Here is an 18,580-nt window from a genome sequence, read left to right on the forward strand (position 1 = left end):
AAAATTAAAATTAAAGTTGAAAAGAGGCGATGAAGACCTAGAAAAGAAACAAAAATACCGTAAATAGTAGATCTTATTCACTCGATCTGGTTTAATATCCGATACGAACTTCTAATTTTGCCACAAAATTCCAACTTAAGGTCCGGAGTCGGTCCGCATTGCAAGAATGAAACTCAAAGGAAAGGAGTTTGACGGGATGGACTCCTGATTGGTCGTATTTTCCGCGCTACCAAAGTAATCGCTGCGGCTGAAGTGTAAATTAAAAGGGTCGGGGGAATCTCATCGCAACACTGTCAGACTTTTCCAAGTCTCTTTGTTCTTCGCACGGGGGCGGGCACCACCCAAAGTCGAAAAGCGGAAGCACCCGCCGCGACTTCCTTTCGAGTTTCGGGGGACTCTTCCGGAGCGATCGCTCTCTGGTTCGTCCGTTTTCACTCTCCAACCGCCGAAAGAGTTCGTCGGAATCATCTCGCCTCTGTGAATTTTTCGTTTTGATTTCTCGGAAGCAGGCCATTCTCAGGTTTCTCGGATTTCCTAGGGTTTCGTTTTTCTCCTGTTCCCCGATGCTCTGTTTCTTTCCTTTTAATTCCCGATTCTCGTCGTCTAATTCGGTTCGTGCTTTGACGTCCGATGCTTTGCATTTGATGGATTTAGCTGAATTTGCTGTCTCTGCGGGTGCGGGGCGTGGGGGAAAGTTTGATTTTTTGTTTCTGATTTATCGCGTGCTTGGGTCGTAGGAATCTAGGGCGTTGAGCGGTTGTGCCATTTCTGTGTGCTTGGACACGTCTGGTGTTTGTCGGTTCTAATTTGGAAAATTCGGCCTTTTTCATTGCCGTCAGATATTGCGTGCCGTCAGATTTTGCAGTTCTTCGAGCTGATTTGTCTTCCGAGATGGATGATGGGGAGCTCGATTTCTCAAATCAGGAAGTGTTTCCAAACCATGACGTGTTTTCGAGTTCGACTTTAGGAGAAGTTCCTGGTTGTCGCTCGATGGATAGTTTTCTGGACGAAATTTTCAGGGACACCCATGCTTGTACTCACACTCACACTTGTAATCCGCCGGGACCCGACTCTTCACACACTCACACATGTTTTCATGTGCACACTAAAATTGTCCCCGCTGCCAGTGAGGAGAAGGTTTCTACTGATGATACCGCAGAGTCGACGGAGAAGAAATCAAAGAAACGCCCGCTCGGCAATCGGGAGGCGGTTAGGAAATACCGTGAAAAGAAGAAGGCTCGTGCTGCCTCATTAGAAGATGAGGTCATTAGATTGAGGGCCGTGAATCAGCAATTGATGAAGAGGCTTCAGGGTCAGGCTGCATTGGAGGCTGAGATTGCTAGATTGAAGTGTTTGCTTGTGGATATAAGGGGAAGGATCGAAGGAGAGATAGGATCTTTTCCATATCAGAGAACGGCAATGCCCGGCGGTGCTTATGTGGTGAATCCTTGTAACATGCAGTGTAACGATCAGGTTCGTTGCCTTCATCCGACAGTGGAGGGTAGAAGTGGAGATGGTACAAGCATAGATGGGCAGGGATATGTTGGTTGTGAATTTGAAAATCTCCAATGCCTAGCTAATCAGAACGGTTCAGGACCCAAAACGCTTTCTGGATGTGGAAATGAGAACATTGCATCACATGCAGCTTCTTCTGGTGGAAGTAAGAAAAAAGGTGAAAACTAGATCACTTGTTTGCTTTTGCTACCAGCTCATAATCTGTTGGTTATTCAACCTGGTTGTATAAATTGTCTGTGTTCCTCTGTTTTCTGCAGTGTTCTTATGCCATGTGTTGTTTGCCTGTAGAAAGAAAAATATTAGAGATGCAAATTGTTTCCAGAATTATGTGGTGCATTCTTGTTGTATGTATGAATATGGTCCACTTGTAAAGTATCCACTTAAAATTAGTCATATCACTTTGGAGATCTATTTGCAAAATGCTGTTCGTCTTACAAATGTAAATGCCATGTACATTGCCTTCCGTCACATCAGATCAGGCTGTTGTAGTTATGTAATTCAACTTCTGAATCTAGGCTTGAAGTTAATTCTTTGCCCTCCAATGAAGATTTGTTGTTCTTAATATGCACTACGCCGACAGAGGATCAATGCTCATGATGTTGATGGGCAGAGTGGCATTGCTGCAAAGGTTATCTTTGCATATATACCTAGGAATAGGAGGGACAATAGTTTCTGGTTTCCATTTCCAATGCATCATTTGGTCCGCTGAGTGAATGTGTCATTTTTCTCTTTTACTGCTTGAGTTCGCCCTCTCCTTCCACAGTAGTAATTTAGGATGTTGGGTTCTATCAATCGAGAAGATGTTATTTTCAGTGATTATGTTTCTCGCTTTGCTAGATGATCATTATAATGTTGGCTTCTATGCCATCATTCTTCTGGTATCTAATTTCTCTTGGATGTGCTGAATACATTTCTTTGGCTGCCATTTGACTTCATCCTACTTTGTTATTATAGCAGGGTCTCGTGCAGCAATGGCTGGATGAGAATTGTTTCTGTAATCACCATTTTCTTGCAAGAAGACCTATAACTCAATAAGTGGTCTTCACAAGCAGCAGAGGTGGCTTTTGTCAGATTGTTTATTATTTGGTCTCTCTACCGAACTTGGGTTCGCAGAGCTGGCATGGCTTAATTGTGTTTTCAAAGGGTAATGTCTTAATATGCTACATTTTAGGCTGTTGCTTAAGCTGGACCTCAATGGATGAATAGCCAATGGACAGTCCAATAGAGGACAACTTGCTTTCTTATGAGCCTTTAAGACCTATTATTTTGCAGTGCAGTGTGACGAGGTCACACGCTGTGGCGACAAGTAGTGCTTCTTCTGATTAGTAGGAATGCTTCCTGTTTGGATGCTTGATGAATTCCTGATTGTCAAACTACATAAATTTAGGGAAGATGGGGGGTTGTTCCAAGAATCAGTAATCTCCTAATGTGGAGGAGTGAACTCTTATCACTCGAGGGGTCAAGCTCTTCCGTTTGTGGACTGAAATTAGGTTTGCTTGTTTAACAGCGAAGGAACTTAGTAGTTGGCTTGGGAATCTTCTGAATGATCTTTGCGAGCAGTATTTTGCTTTGCTATAACATCGTCTGTTTGGTTCCAAAAATTGCCTTGCATGTACATTATGCAAATAATGATGATATACATCTTCTGAGTTATGTAATGGAGCTAAGCAGGTGAACCTGCCGCTGGCATTGGCTTTTTAGCAAAGAGAGAATCAAGAGAAATGAAGGTATGCATTGAACTGCCAAGGAAATCTTTAATGATTTTGATTTCGTAGGAAATCATTGATTTCTGACAGGTTTTCCATGCCTTTCTCAGTAGGGTGAGGAGCTTGTTGAAGCTCATTCTCATTCTATGATGAAATTTTGACAAACAGCGAAGAGCCAACATGGTGTATAGATAGATCATTTTGGAAGGTTAAATGATAGACCAATTATTTTGTCAGGGACTACGATCGTGCATAAGTTACTTGAAATTTGAGAAATAGACATCAACCAAAGGGCAAAGGGAAACTGGCGTTGCCAGTCATGATGTCATAGGGTCGGATGAGATTTATTCACTCTTGACCCAAGATTTCAGTTGAGTTGCTTGACTGATCAAAATAACAATGGGATGAGTCATGATAAATTTATTGATTGCATTTTTTGAAAAACTTTAGATTCGATTATTCTCATAATAAATTTTAGAATTTTCAATGCGCACTTATTTCAAAATGATAGTAGGATGACTCCTGACTGGGTACAGCTTGTTGAGTCAACTGAGCATGAGAGCAGGAAAGAGTCGGCTAAATCATGTCACAACAAACTCTGAACACACTTAAAACTATTTTAGCTCTTGCTTGCAACAAACTCAAAATTATTTGGGTATGATCGTGTGCGCCCACACGCAGGAAGAATTTCTGTTACCGTATCTCTTACTAGACCTGTAGGCAGTCTGTCAGTTTCTTTGTGAAGATAAACGCTATCAAAGGCCGCGTCAGGTTAGGAGTCAATTAGTTCATTCGACATGTTGCTAAGTTCAAGCGGCCACATGAATTTTGTTCAGATCCTTTTAATCACGTTAAATCTATAGGCCGCTCCTTCATGCCACATTTGATCAAAGCCTCTTTGGCAAAATTCATGTTTAGGCAATCAAGGGAGAGAATGGTTCCTCTGCTCATTCAACTCCAATCGTCTGAGACAATTAACACCTTCCAGCCACCTAGAAGGAAACGCATCACTATTCAACTCATCCACCGTACACGATCAATTACAGAAAACGGTCTGAGAGCGTACTTCAACCTCATCCAAAGAGCTCGTCCTTTCGCAAATAAACTGACTCACACCTAACGGATCATGCCAGCGAGTATATCTTTCATCTAAGCCGGCTAAAAGGACTGGAAGAAAATGCTTCGTGAAGCATTGTTGAATTAGCAAGTTCAGGAAAAATTCTCTGTTGGACCCGAAACAAAATCAGAGCTGAGAAATTCCTATGAAGCATTTGTACCAAATCTCATACATATCCATCCATGGCCTGCATGCCATCATCATCTCCACAGATACTCTCAGCCATTTGCCAAACCTGAACAGAGTTGTCTTCAGCCACACTCGAGATAACCCATGGTTCGTTCTTGTTCCATGAGAAATCTGAGATCTTAGCTTTATGACCCCCATGAGAAAATAGCAGTTCGGCAGGGCCATCGCTTGCATCTCCCTCTTGCTGTTCATCTCCAATTCTAAATTGAACATGCAAATGTGACATATTTATTCGAAACAATAAGGTAAATACGAGTTGCCGGTGCTTCTGCTAATAGATAAGCAACCAGTAGCAAAATGCAGATGTTAAAAACAATAGTAATCTTCTACGCATTTTCTAAACTCATGCAGGTAGTGTCAGTGCGTGCTTTTGTGTGTGTGTGTGTGTGTGTGTGAGAGAGAGAGAGAGAGAGAGAGAGATAGAATGAAAGCAAAAGAATGAGTGACTCTTAGGTTGAGAACCGACACATGGATGGTGTACCTGTTCAGATCCCAGACCATCACCCTTCTGTCCTCCGAGGAAGAAGCTAACACAGCCTCATGATTAGGATCCCATTCTACTTGCAAGACCTCTCCTCTGCAAGAAACAGTTCCAAGTGGAAAGGAGAAATCAAGCACTAGTCTCTTGCCATGACGTAGAACATTAGTGTATCGAGGATGAAGCTAGTCATGGTAAAATCAATCTTAAAAGAAACATAACATCCTTTACAGCTCCACTACGAAGTATCTAAATCTGCTTTGAAGTTCTATAGGTTGCATATAAAGACTGCAATCTTTTGAAAAATAATGATACAGCAAAATCTCAGATCCATCACATGGGCAGAGAACATACTCATGGCTGCTAAAGACATGCAATGGCGTGGTCAGCTTCCGCGTGTCAAACAGTCCAACTGTTGTGTCTGAAGACGCGGTTGCCAGAATCCAGTCATTATACGAGTTGAAAGATACAGAATTCACCTGGGAGCAAAGCATGCAAAAGGCACTTTAATTGCAAATCTATTAGCCACGCAACGATCATGACATAAACGTATATAATCGCTAAGAAATCCAATAACATGTGTCAGGGTATTAACAACAAACATAAGGTTTTTAGTAAAAAGACGAGCAAAAACCAATGAATCGAAGGAAATTCAAGGCTCTCTAACCTCTTTCTCATGTGCTTTAACACATTGCTGTGGTTTATTCGTTCGCAAGTCCCAGATCATCAATTGACAATCATCACCGACAGACCCAAATAAGTTGTCATTCTTCAAGTGCCAAGACACATCTCCAACCGCATTCTCATGAGCCTAAAATGACAGTTTCATCGCCACATAAGTACTTGGTAAAACTACCAAAGTTCCTAAACTGCTATCTATCATATATTACCTCGAAAACATGCATTGCACTGAGCACTTTACCCTGTGCCTCGGCAGATATATTCCAGAGACAAATCTTTTTATCATGGGAAGCGCTTAAAAGGTAACCTTCTTTCAAGGGGCTCCAAGACAATCCATAGCCTTCTCCATCATGACCCATCAACCTCAAATCCGGATCAAACCCACCCTCCTGCTGCTTCGCAGCCTGCTTAGAACAATCAAAAACATAAACCTCACAACCATTTGTCTTAGCACCCACAATATTGTGATTTTGTGGCATGAACCGTGCTCTATTCACTTCCCCATCCACGCGAATCTTTTGCGATATCTCCACCTAAAACCAGTGAGAAAGAGAGGGAAAATATCAGACGGTAGGTCAAGAATCCCAGCATGGTCGACAGCAAGATTGACCGCATTTTAAAAACCGGCGGCATACAGCAGCTTTACACAGAGACACGGTCGTCAAAGTGTAGCCAGCTTGATACTAATTAGAACAACAAAAAGGAATTATAAGGCGGGAATTACATCAAACACTTAGAACGCATGAACCAACTTCAGATAAAACAACACAAAATCAACAGTTTCACCGTACCATGTGATGCAGCAAGCAATACCCGCGTAACTATGCAACTGTAACAGAACCGAAAAATTTTGCGGTGCTGAGGGACACACCTTGGGAAGCGCGGCGTTCTCACTGGAACGATCAGATTTGGAAGGGAGGAGGGCGTCAGCGAGCAAGAGGAAGTTGGGGACGCCGTCGGAGGTGTGGGTGCCGAGGACGAGGCGGTGGACGGCGAGGGAATGGTCGTCGGCGAAGGGCTGGGGAGGGAGCGGAGCCCAGTGGACGGTAAGGGATGGCCACTCGAGGGCGTGGGAGATCACGAGGTCATAGAGGATCGGGGTGTTCTTCTTCCACACCTTGAACTCTTCCTCGAGCTGTTCGAGCTCGGCGCTTTCCTCTTCCGCCATGGATGCTCTCTCTCTCTCTCTCTCTCTCCGTGTTCGTGATTTGTGGCGCTGCTTTTTCCCGCCAAAGTTTGTTCGTGAATGCTTTATGCTGCTAAAAAAAAAAAAAGTTTTTATGCTGACGGAGATGGGCCTACTGTTGGGCTATTAAAGCCCAATATGGAAGGCCCTTCCAAATTCCAATATCATCGTCCTCTTCTTCTTCTTCCTCCTTTTTTAACTGTCTACCATAGGAAACTTTGTTGATTATTTTCATTTGGTTCGGCGCTTTAAATTCTAACTCGTGATTATTTCATGTGATTTTCTTTGATTGATTGAGTACTTAAATTCTAAAATCGCCATTCTTATCCACTTACGTTAGGGAATCACTTGTGCTTTTTCCGAGTAAATAAATTATAAACTTAATGTCTTTGATCAATTATTGAAAACCGCTTATGTTTGAGGTAAAATTTTTCAGTGGGCGGTTTTAATCTTATCGATGTTGTGAGCCTTTGTTTGGACGAGATGGCAAGACATGACACGAAAATGAATTTTATCTTAAACAATTTGACCAAATCAGGAGGTGGGACGCACACGGGTTTAGCCATTGGCCAAATGAAAAGTTAGGGATGATTTTTCCTATTGCCACAGAAAATCCCATGAGATGGCTATCTTTGGAAAAGGATAGATACCCTCGACCCGCCTTTTTCTTTTGCCTATTAGGATCGTCTCTATTTTCATGGCCATGTGAGCTATGAACCTCGTCAATAAGAAAAGATGATCCCTAAACATACATACCATTTGCAGAGAACCCATCAAGTAAAAACCAGGTCGTTCCGTATTTTGATTCTACATAACCTACGGGTAGAACAGGAACAAGGATAACAAGGCAAACAAACCCACACTTCAAAGACATTAGCAATTCACAGTTTCGTATCCAGACAACTTTCCGACGAGGCCAGGGACATCTGGCTTTTCATGATATCACGTTCACATGACGACGCAGGCTGCTGGGTTTTCGTCGCTGAACGCGGTGGTGTAGCGGACCTCCGTCGAGCTCGCGCGGGCCAGCTGGTTCGTCTGCGGGTCCTGCGAGTACCTCACGTAACCCGCCGGCGCCTTCCTGTCGTACACCCCCTGCGCGTACGGGTGGTCCACCTCGTCGTACGGCACGTACGGCCACAGCTCGGCCTTCTTGCCCGTCCGGTGGCTGATGCGCGCCACCACCTTGCCCGGGTCCACGTACCCGACCACCGTGACCTTGCTCGCCTTGCGCTCGATGTCCACCTGCTGGACGCCCTTCATCCCTTCCACCGCGCGCCGCACCCGCCTCTCGCACCCCTCGCAGTCCAGCTTCACCTTGACCTCCACGGTCTGATTCAAATCGCAGCGAGCACATAAATTGGATCAGTATGAAGTTGCATCTGAGTTCTTCCACATCCCAAGAACTTCCACATGGCACTGGATACTTCAGTATTGAGCAATAAATATTTAAAACTGGGGAGACAATTAATCAAATTCCATCAGGTGGACTCTGCTCCTGGTCCGGCCCTGTCTAGGGGAGGAAACATCCAAAGCAGAGGAAGTTCTGCTTTTGTTTTTGTGTTAAAATGGGGAAAGTTCCTGCTTCTTCTTTCTTTTCTTCAAGTCATAGAAGCATAATCTAAGTGGCACTTCCCCAACAGTTGGTCCCAAGAAGCCAATCTGAGGCCAGCAACATGGTTGCAAAGTCCCCGAGTTTCTGAGTTGAAAGTGTCAAACTCTTGGGCAATGGGCAGTTGTTTCTCACGTTAATGAGTTGGCCTAGATGCGACCAAGAGATCAAACCAAGAAAAGGCGAAACATGTCATCAAGATTCTGGACTCGCTTCACTGGCGCAACAAGACCAGATCAACAAGATCACTGATCACCGCCCCGCAGATGATCATAACGATCGACCGACTTGGTCGTTTAAACCAGATCAGCGTACAGTCCCCAGATCTACTGATCAAGAACACTTTGCAGAGCGAAGGTTAAGCCTCGAGCTCATCGAGATCCATCATCCCAGCTCAAAGAACTGACAAACCGACCTCCCTTTTTTTTTTCATAACATCGTCATCAACAAACACATGTAACACACTAACAAGAAGATAGTGTCGAGTGCTTTGAGTACCTGCAACTGCTTGCGCTTCTTGAGCTTGGAGCCGCCGCTGGAACAATCGAAGAGGTCGGAGATGTGATCCAGAGCTCCCATTTCTCTCGCCTTCCTCCTGCTCGAACGCGGGTGCGCGTCTGTGTGGTTGCGCAAATCTTACTTCTCGGTAGGAGTCGGATCGATCGCAACCCAACACCGGCCGAAAAATATCTCAAGTGCTTATCAAATTCACAGAGAAAATAAAAAGCTCGAAGTAATGATGAAACGGAAGACACCGGCTCTTTCCGTCCTGAGGGGGGGTCCCTAAATTTTTGATTTTATACGAAGTTCGGAGCTCTTACCCCTCGCACAAGTTCGGAACACGGTCGAATCTGAGCCGTCGGTCTTGCTCGGCTCGGTCGATGGGTCGCGCGCCACGTGTCCTCCTCCGTGGGATGGATTTCGAGATGTTGGCACATGCACCGCCCAATCGGGAGTGGGGTCCACGGTCGTTTTGGAGGGACATGGAAGGTGGCGTGCACGCTCGTTGTCATGCGCGTTCGGATGCTCGTTGCTTCCGGCTCTTCTCGGGCTGAGTCCTCATGGGAGTTGAAATTGTGGTTGAAAATTAAAAATTATTGAGTTTAATACCACAAAAAAACTTTAAATTGATATATTTTTGATAAATTTATTTTAAATTATTTTTTGACTATTAAAAATTTTAAATACATCTTTGAAAAATATATTCAAAATCGGCACATCAGTAACAAATTTGCTCTCCGTTAATTTTCGTTAAGCTTTATCGTCAAATTAATGAATTTGATGACACGTAACAATTGTAGGATGTACATGTTTGAATTTTTATCCTCTATTGTATCAATTTGAGATTTTTTTTTTGTACCAATCCAATTTAACCAAAACTAAAAAGTAAATTTATCACATGTGTACCAATATAAGATTTCTGGTAGTCAAAAAAATTAATTTTGGATAAATTTATCATAAATGTATCAATTTGAAATTTTGAATAATCAAAAAAATAATTTGGGATAAATTTATCATAAACGTACCAGTTTGAAATTTTTTATGATAAAAAAATAGTTAGAATAAATTTATTATGTATATTAATTTTGAATTTTTCATGATATTAATTAGAAAATAAATGCAGGATCCCGCTCTCCATTACTTTTTGGCCGGGGCTTGTAATTGATCATTATTCAGATAAGTATTTTACCGCACATTTAATTATTGTATAAAACTCTCTAGATTTAGCCTTTTTTTAAAAAAAAAACTCTGCCTCAAAAGACGTAGAGAGCAACCGCAGATGCGATTACTCTATTTGTTTATTACCTCGAGAGTCTTATATGCCTACCATGGGATATCCAAACTTTAGACAACGTACAAGTACCAAATCAAATCACTAATCGAACCGAATCGAAATGTATTTATGCTTACGATGGGATATCCAAATTAAAGACTAGGTATAAGTACTGAACCAAATCATTTACCGAATCGAATCGAAATGCTCGTGCATTTCTATTTTGTTCGGATAATTAAAAAATAACAATTTTTCCCGGTTTGGGTTATTTCGGTTGATTAACCGAACCGAACCGAACCGAAAATCTTCGATCTTCTTAATTTTACCAATTTTCAGAAAAATAATTATTTTTATCTATTTTATTTTTTTCCTTTTACATTTTCCGGTGAAAAGGGCCGACAACCTCCCCCGGTCCTTTGAACCAAAAGGAAAAAAAGAAGAAAAAAAACCAAAAAATTGAACCAAATCGAACCGATAGTTTTTTGGGTTGGTTCAGCCAATTACGACCCTAAGGATCCGATTTTTTCGAAAAAAACGAACTATTGACATCTCTACTCATCACCGCTCCCAACCTATATGTCTGAAAGCAAGCAAGTCCCCTCACCTACTCCCATTAAGCTGTCAGAGAACCCATCACCAAAACTAGATACATGCATTGTTTTGGGAAAAATCACCCAATCGGTCGTGAACATAATTTAATCTTAAACTTGTGAAATTCCAATGTAGGCATTACGGTCGATTTTTGCCAAAAATATTCGATGTGACTTTCTCGTCACCGCCTTCAATCCTACATGACACGCCGCGTCGTTAGCAACTAGACTCTCGTTGCCCGGCCATCACTCTTTTATTATATCGATTTCCCCATATGTTTATTTCAATTGCTTGCATTCATACACTGGGATCCAATCTAAATCATGTCAAACCCGTAGCCGTGCACGATGACATGGAAAATATCAAGAACACATGCTAGATTTTTCACGCCGCTTATAACTCGGTGTTACCGTCATCGTCTTCAAATGTTTCTTCTTTCTTGAAGCTAAATGTCGACTCAGGACACAGATCATCAAGACCGAATCTCACGTGCTCATAACTATTAGTTCAGTGACCTTGCTGATCATAACCGTACTTATTATCATCATTATTATTATACACCAAAAAGCATAAAATTACCTAAAAAGCCATAAACTCGAGCACATTCAATTTTAAACCTTTTGATTTGATCAATTTAGTCCTAATCCTTTTGACAACTTGCCGATTAAGTCATTCCGGTCAATTTCTCACGGAATTCGCCGATGTGGACATCGATCATCCTACATGGCATGAGCATGAGTAGCGCCGACGCGAACTGTGTTTATAATCTGTGAAATATCTTTTGAATTTTTATTTTCTTTGCTCTCTTTTTTTCCCCCTTGTGGTCGGCAAGGCCGCCTCGTCAGATCTGGGCCTCCTTTCACGCGTTATTTTAGGTTCAATTTTCTTTATTAACGAATTACATTTCTTTGCCACTATTTCTAGGATCCTTTTCTCTCGACCTCAAATAGGAAACCCTTTCTCCCCGTTGTCAAATCTAATAAACCAAAATGGTCACGTCGATTTTGCAGATAGGGATTAGCACTTACTGCTGGTGGATGTATAATATGTGGACGAAATGCGAAAGGTTGGTCGACATGGAAACGAGGTGGGAAAGGAGTCAATGCTCAAGCGGTCACCGTCCGCACCTAAAGAGACATTGTCTTCATGTGCATCTCCCAAGTCCCTCGTACTCCGCAAAAACTCATAACTCCGCACGGGCCCCCCCAATTGCGTCAGCCCCGAACATCGTATTTGCTTTAAATTTCACGACCACCCTCGTTCAAATTCACGGGGAATTCTATTGTCGGAACCTTTTATTTAGCCACAACAAGTCTGGACGTCAAAACTCTATCGAAACTTACAAACGATATCTCTAAATTAACAAAGACCGGCTATGTATTCGGATGCACATGTAAGTTCCGACAGAAAAGACTTACATCGGAGATGTTATGTAGTGTGGAGTAGTTGATACATCCGAGTTGACACACAAGTTGTTGACTTAAGTTTTTTAAAGAACTTTGATCCAAAAGTATCGGGCTTCTATTGCGCTCTCATCCCTAGGTGAAAGTATCGGGAGTACCTGTATGTTTATTTCTAAAATAGCTATTACAACCGATAAAAAGCAATCGCAGGACAAATAAATAAATAAACATTGGATTATCGCGTACATGTGAAATTCGTTTAAAAATCGAGTATATAACGCAAAATCTTAAGTCCTAGTTTCTCTTTCCAACAATCGCACAAGTGATTACAAAAAAATCGAGAGGCAAAATATCTAAGTACCAATTCAATTGGGGTGGTTGGGTCCAGCTTATATAGGTGGTGCATTGGGTTTTAGAACCCATATTTTAATCTATATTTGATGATGCATCTCATAAATGTGTGTTCCCTTAAGTTTTAAAAATAGGCTCGAGTAGGTCATATTTATGTCGCTTGACAATTTAATGGATCTTAAACGGGTGAGAACTAACCCATGTGAAGAACAGGGAACTTTTCCACCAGTCCTCTAGTAATAAATAAAGCGCTCAATATATCAAGTAGAGTTGGAGATGTCAGAAAGATTTCTGATTTTTTAATAATATTTTTTCCTTACTTTTCCTTGTTTTTTCTACAAAGTTCGACAAGGGCCGATTGACCCTCAACGAAACCAGACGAGGGCAGCGACCCTCTCCCCGTATCAGCAACGGTCGGTTAGCCCTTGCCGGACTTAGAAGAAAAAAAAGGAAAAAGAAAAAAAAAGAGTCATATATATTATTAAGATGTCATAAAAATTATCCACCGAATGTATATTGCATGAAAGTGTTTTAGCAATATATTTTTTTAAAATTATAATTTATTTCTTCTAAATTTGGTTGAATATAGAGGTATTTTAGTAATGTAAGTCGTGTTGAGTACGAGTTACTAGATTTATATTGCATGAAAATTGATCAAAGCTGGTGAAATGGTTCAATTTGGAACCGACTATTTTCGACTCGACCTAATCCCGATCCATACCACCCATTTGACGGGTCTAGTCCATCCATTGTTGGAAGAGAATGGTCGAGTAAATGCTCCTTTTAGAGCTTGTGTAGGGGTATTCATTTTTGTTTTTGTTCAATCTTTGTTTCTTTTAACGAACAAGTGTTATTTGTCATTAGTTTTGTTTTTTGGGTCGACATTTTTTTGTCATAACTTAGTCGGTTGGGCCGTTGGGGTAGGGAATCCTGTGGCAAAGAAGGCCAGACCTGATCTCAGGCCCAAGAGACGACCCATAAATGGGCTTAAAAGCCTTGGGAAAGTCTGCCTAAGCTCTCTCAGCCCAGCCCAATTGCAACGTTATATGCTGCAAGAATTGCCAAGTCGAGCGGGCAATTTCAGACACGAATTGACCCGTTCACGCCTGATTTATGATACTGGACTTAAATTCAAATTGTGGAATCATCATCGTCGTCGTCATCAACTTGTATTCGCATTCCTCTTCTTACACGACGAGGTGAAATCGCAAGTGAAAAACTGTTCTTTCCTTTGCAGAAACAGAAGCAGCAAAAGCTTTTCCCTAAACGACAAGAAATGGGACAAGAACAGTGAATGGGGGTCATTCGCTTTATCAGAAGCTGACGAAGGATGAACAGCACCAGCACAGCAGGTCGAGAACGAAGAAGAGGTGGGAAACTCCTCTCTGATGATTTTGCTTGAAAGACAAGCCAAGCAAAGTAAAAAAATCACAGAACAAAACCAGACACACCATGCCCACAAGTAACAAGACCAGAAAGTGGAAAAGCTTGAAAACTATTTGGGTGGGGGGGTCAGCCCATGCGGTCCGGTCATTTTACCAAAACCCGAAGTTGGTCAAAAAAGAGAAACCAAAAACGGGACTCGCTTGCTGCTTTCTCGTACAGATTGAATGAAAGAAGATCCAAAAGATGACAGTACGCGCATCGACTGTTTTAAGTTATAATAAAAAAAAAACACAAAAATGGCGGATTCGCGACCAACAGGAATGTTAGCGTGTGCTGGTGTCCGACTCAGAAAGATGACGACGATGGCGTGGCCTCGTCACACGACGAGTCTCGTTCCGCCGTCCGCATGCAGTGCACGTCGACCCCCAGCTTTGACTCTTCTTCTCTTCCCGTCGGGTGTCGGGTCAGGAATGCGTCTGTTTTGCGCGTGAGCGTTGAAGTTTGAAGGCGGAAGAATTATCGCCGTTTGAACCACTTCCTCTTGCCCTGTCTTGTCGTGATCACCCTTCCAACCCCAAGGAGAACAAGAAAATGGAAGACCTTTCTCTGGTCCCTTATCAACATTACGCTGGGTCGTAAGATAATTAGTGATACATTGCATGCTTGATATGATCGTGTGCAGATGCGCGACGCATTTGGTTTGATGAATTAGAAAGAATTGTCGGAAAAACACTAAAAACTATTGTATAGCTGCCAATTCAATACCATTTTTATGAGTTTTTAATGTAGCCCATTCTGCAAATTTAAGCTAAAAATTGCTGCTGTGATAATCTAGTCAACGTTAATCGTGCTATGTGCCACGTCTAGCAATCTGACAAGGCTAAAAATGACGTTGTTTGAGAATTTTTTTTTTCAATTTGTTTCATTCTTTTCTATTCCTTTTCTCCTTCATCTTCCCGGACACCAGCCAGCGAGGTCGTTAGGGCCTCGAAGATGGCTTGCGAGGATTTGTCCGAGGGCCATGGCGCCCTCTCTTATGATCAACAACCGGCGGAGAAGAAGATGATAGAATAGGAAACAAATAAAAAGTAAGAAATAAAATAGAAAAATCTTTTTAGAAAAATATGAAAAAAAAAATTGCAAAATGGCGTCGTTTCACTCAAGATTGTCTACATTAGCCGTCGACTGTTATCGTGTAGGATAGCCGACGCCGAGTGGACCGTTCCGGCTTAAATTTGTTGAATAGATCATATTACAAAAGTTATCGAGAAATTTAGCATTTAATAAATTTAAGACTTTTTTCAACAATTTCCTTATATATGCGCAAGGCGAGAGAGAGAGAGAGAGAGAGAGAGAGAGATGTCCAAAGCCCTGTTGGTTTCTCCAGCTGATGGCATCACACTTTCATGCTCTGTCGTTGGAACTTTCACTCATGACCTCAAATGATCCGCATGCACTACTCCATTAAGATAATGCATATCATGCTCTGCTACCTCCCATCATCTTATCCACCCCCCCAAGACAAAACATTTCCTTATTCATTCCGACATAAGAGAGATCTGAGTTATCGGGGTGGCTCCACTTTCCTCCCCCCGCGAACTCGTGACTAGGAATGTGAAATTTTGCCTCCACGCGTGTGCATTGCAGCCGCGCCAGCGACACGACCGACGAGGCCTCTTTTTTTCCCAGTTTGATTTGGGAATTGGCGAAAGCCACTCGATCACAAAGTCACGAGGAAGAACGAGAGAAATTTCCTCGCACCATCACACGATTCACGACGCGTCCAGCGGGTTGCTACGTGGCCAAGCGTCTGTCTCGTCTCAACATCACATGACATCTTCTTTTCTTTTTCCGGGTCAAGAGGCCCATGATCAAAGAGATCAAACTTCGTTAGAGATGGCCGGTAGAAAAAGTTAGGTTCGACTTGTTATGTCACGGAATCCGATCGATCAAGAGGAGGGGAAAAAGAGACTGAAAAAAAGTACGATTTAAGGACCTATATGGCAACTATTCTGATTCTAAAAAGCGATTTTGATTATAATTATTATTTTTAGTTCTGTTATCGAGATGAGTTTTGAAGAATCAGAACGGGTTTGGTAAATGCACAAAATTTCTGTTCCTAAAACAGAAACGCGTTTGGTAATCGCACGAAATTTTTATTCCCGAAAATAATTTATCTTTCCAATTTTTTTCATTTAAGTCAAATGATTACGCTGTTACTTTGTGAAATTTCTTCCTAAATTTCGAATAAATTGAAAATTAATTTATATTGATTCTCTTATCTAGCATATTGCATATAATAGTTTTTTCGTGCTATTTTGTCTAATTATCATGTCATAACGAGTTATTTTAAGCTTAAAAAAGAATAGACCTGTTGGGTTAGTGTGTGATTTCATATTAGCTTGGGCTCTCGCATGCCTATACCAAATCTCAACGAAGGAATATCAAATTCGATCTTCATGTGATCGATGGCATGTGTATGTGTACATGCAAATGGAATAAAAACCATGTAGGCCCTTAGTATGTAGACTCTGGAAAACTATTATGTGCAGACAAACATTATTATGGTGATTGAATGTATGGCTCTACGGTTATAACACACATGATCAATGTTTGTACTTCGGCATAGATTAAGCCTACATGATAACTTCGTAAGGACTGCATGATCTCTATGCATGTAAATCCAATGCACCGCGCCGTTGGATTTCGTGGAACCTACTTGACGCTTATCTCTTCTAATGGGTTCATATGCACCGGGACCATCCCGATGATTTTTCCTTCTCTAGAGACTTTGTGTCGACAAAACAAGACCGACGTCATGTCGCTCGGTGCGTTAACCAAACTCCGTGCCACCCACGGGCCGCGGCTCGTCCTCCCGTTTCCGACCCTCCCTCCGGTCCCTCCCTCCACCCCGTCTCTTTCGGAGCCACTGAAAGCGACAAGCAAATACCAAAGTCCTTGAACGACACCAACCAGATGGAACAACTCACCTCCTATGTAAAGTTAAAAGGACATGCCAATGGAAGTCACTGGTCTCCCAAGATAAAGTCTCTACGCGTCGTTTGGACCGAAGGAAAAGTTTTGTGCGGTCGTTTGATTCTATAGCTTTTCTTCTTTGTTGGGTCAAGGGTCAACCGATGACCTAGATTCATTCAGACAAGTTCTGCCAAGCACTGAGAAATCCACGTCTCCCTCGAAGGGGGGAGAGTGAAGTGAAATCTGGAAAATCAAAGTCATAGTCTCGAGTCAAGGAACCGACAGCATACGAGGGGAAAGGTGGGGGGGAAGCAATTGAATTTAGCCCTCAATAACAGTGGCAGATGCAGAACTTAGAAATCCAGAGTTCATTCACTTGAAAAATTAGGGTTTGGGTAAATAATTTGTAAGTCACCCCCAATCTGTCGTCGATCCTCATTAAGTAGCATCTTAAGTTCAATACTTAATTACGTTGGAGGAGCAAAGTACTATTCACAAGCCGCAGTGAGATCTGAAGACAGTCAAAACCTCACCCCCCTAATTTTTCCACGGTGGTGGATGAAGTGAGAATCCAGCTAAGCTGAGACTACAATCCAAACGGCTCTTGCCATATTCAAAAAGGAGAAGGCAAAACAGAAAGGGAACATCGTGCGCATGACCCGACATTGACGACATAAATTGATTACTTTAGGTTTTCTCGACTATCACAAAAGTTAGATTAGGAAGGGATGGGAGTTCTGCCCCGGCAGAGTCGCAGGGGCAACGCTATCGAGATAGCTTATATAGTTTGTCTTTGTATTTTATTGGTTCTTAAGGGCTTGCGCCCACGAATAACTACTAAGTTACGATTTTCTTATACAATATGTATATAATTTTCATGTAATTAATAGTTGCAATAGACAAGTGAGAGATGCTGATTATAGTGAAATTAATTATTTGCTAGATGTAACCTAGTTTAAGGGTGAATCGGAATAAACTTTATATATCGATTTCTTCTTTTTGTCTGTACTCTTTATTTCGTTAATATTTGTGCGCCTAATCCTAACACGTACAGCCTTTGATACTTGAACTAGGTCTGTTGGGGTGATGCAATGAGCATGCCATGCAAAGCGCCACTCGTGAAGAAACAATGCCACTCCTTTCCGAATCAAGACTGATTGAAAGTGGATTTTGAAATCCACCCTTTCAAATTCACAATGGAGAGAGACAAATCGTGAACCATTTTCCCCTCGTGGGTTAATGCGGTCAAAGGGGCTAGTGAACAACATGGAATCCTACGATGAAAGAGTAATCCCTACGTGGGGGTTACTCTTCTCTATCTTGTTACTTGGGGCGATGAGGATCGAGACTCGAGCTATGCGTCAACGAGAAAGTGGTTGGGAAGTTGCACGAGGGATGACTTTTCGGGGTGTTTTGTTTCTTTTTCAAAGCTGCTGTTGATCCCCCGAGAGAAACCTCGGTACGATAAATAACGAAAAGGAAATCCCAAGTCAATGAGGGCGAGCGTCGTCGGGCTGGAATGCGCCGGTGGTTGTCCGTGAGTTTCTCTTGTCGTGCGTTCACATGGATCGCGCCATTCGCCGCCGAGAAGCTGCACACGACTGTGTTGGCGGTG

At 42.2% G+C, this 18,580-nt stretch overlaps 3 protein-coding genes across 6 annotated transcripts; 1 reads left to right on the forward strand and 2 right to left on the reverse strand.

The window, feature by feature from the left end:
* The first annotated feature begins 270 nt into the window (after positions 1–270).
* Positions 271–2,762, forward strand: LOC115735942 (basic leucine zipper 19-like). Of its 4 annotated transcripts, none has more exons than XM_048272794.1 (3): positions 271–520; positions 837–1,672; positions 2,470–2,762. In XM_048272794.1, exons 2-3 carry the CDS (start codon positions 892–894, stop codon positions 2,496–2,498), a joined length of 810 nt encoding a protein of 269 aa, XP_048128751.1. In that variant the 5' UTR covers positions 271–520; positions 837–891; the 3' UTR covers positions 2,499–2,762. The 4 variants fall into 4 exon arrangements, with proteins under 4 accessions (XP_048128751.1, XP_030523266.1, XP_030523268.1 ...); XM_030667406.2 differs by having other exon boundaries at positions 271–477; positions 840–1,672; XM_030667408.2 differs by having other exon boundaries at positions 271–453; positions 840–1,672.
* Positions 2,763–4,217: 1,455 nt separating this feature from the next.
* On the reverse strand, positions 4,218–6,920 carry LOC115735940 (WD-40 repeat-containing protein MSI2). The gene is made up of 6 exons (XM_030667403.2): positions 6,558–6,920; positions 5,896–6,219; positions 5,673–5,816; positions 5,360–5,484; positions 5,009–5,104; positions 4,218–4,727 (listed from the first exon to the last, which is right to left on the reverse strand). Exons 1-6 carry the CDS (start codon positions 6,852–6,854, stop codon positions 4,505–4,507), a joined length of 1,209 nt encoding a protein of 402 aa, XP_030523263.1. The 5' UTR covers positions 6,855–6,920; the 3' UTR covers positions 4,218–4,504.
* An 845-nt stretch (positions 6,921–7,765) lies between these two features.
* On the reverse strand, positions 7,766–9,263 carry LOC115735944 (heavy metal-associated isoprenylated plant protein 26). Its single transcript, XM_030667413.2, has 2 exons — positions 8,983–9,263; positions 7,766–8,204 (listed from the first exon to the last, which is right to left on the reverse strand). The coding sequence occupies exons 1-2, from the start codon at positions 9,061–9,063 to the stop codon at positions 7,821–7,823; spliced, it is 465 nt and encodes a 154-aa protein (XP_030523273.1). The 5' UTR covers positions 9,064–9,263; the 3' UTR covers positions 7,766–7,820.
* Between the last annotated feature and the right edge of the window lie 9,317 nt (positions 9,264–18,580).

The sequence above is a fragment of the Rhodamnia argentea genome, chromosome 11 (assembly GCF_020921035.1).
Source record: "Rhodamnia argentea isolate NSW1041297 chromosome 11, ASM2092103v1, whole genome shotgun sequence".
NCBI classification, from domain to species: Eukaryota; Viridiplantae; Streptophyta; class Magnoliopsida; order Myrtales; family Myrtaceae; genus Rhodamnia; species Rhodamnia argentea.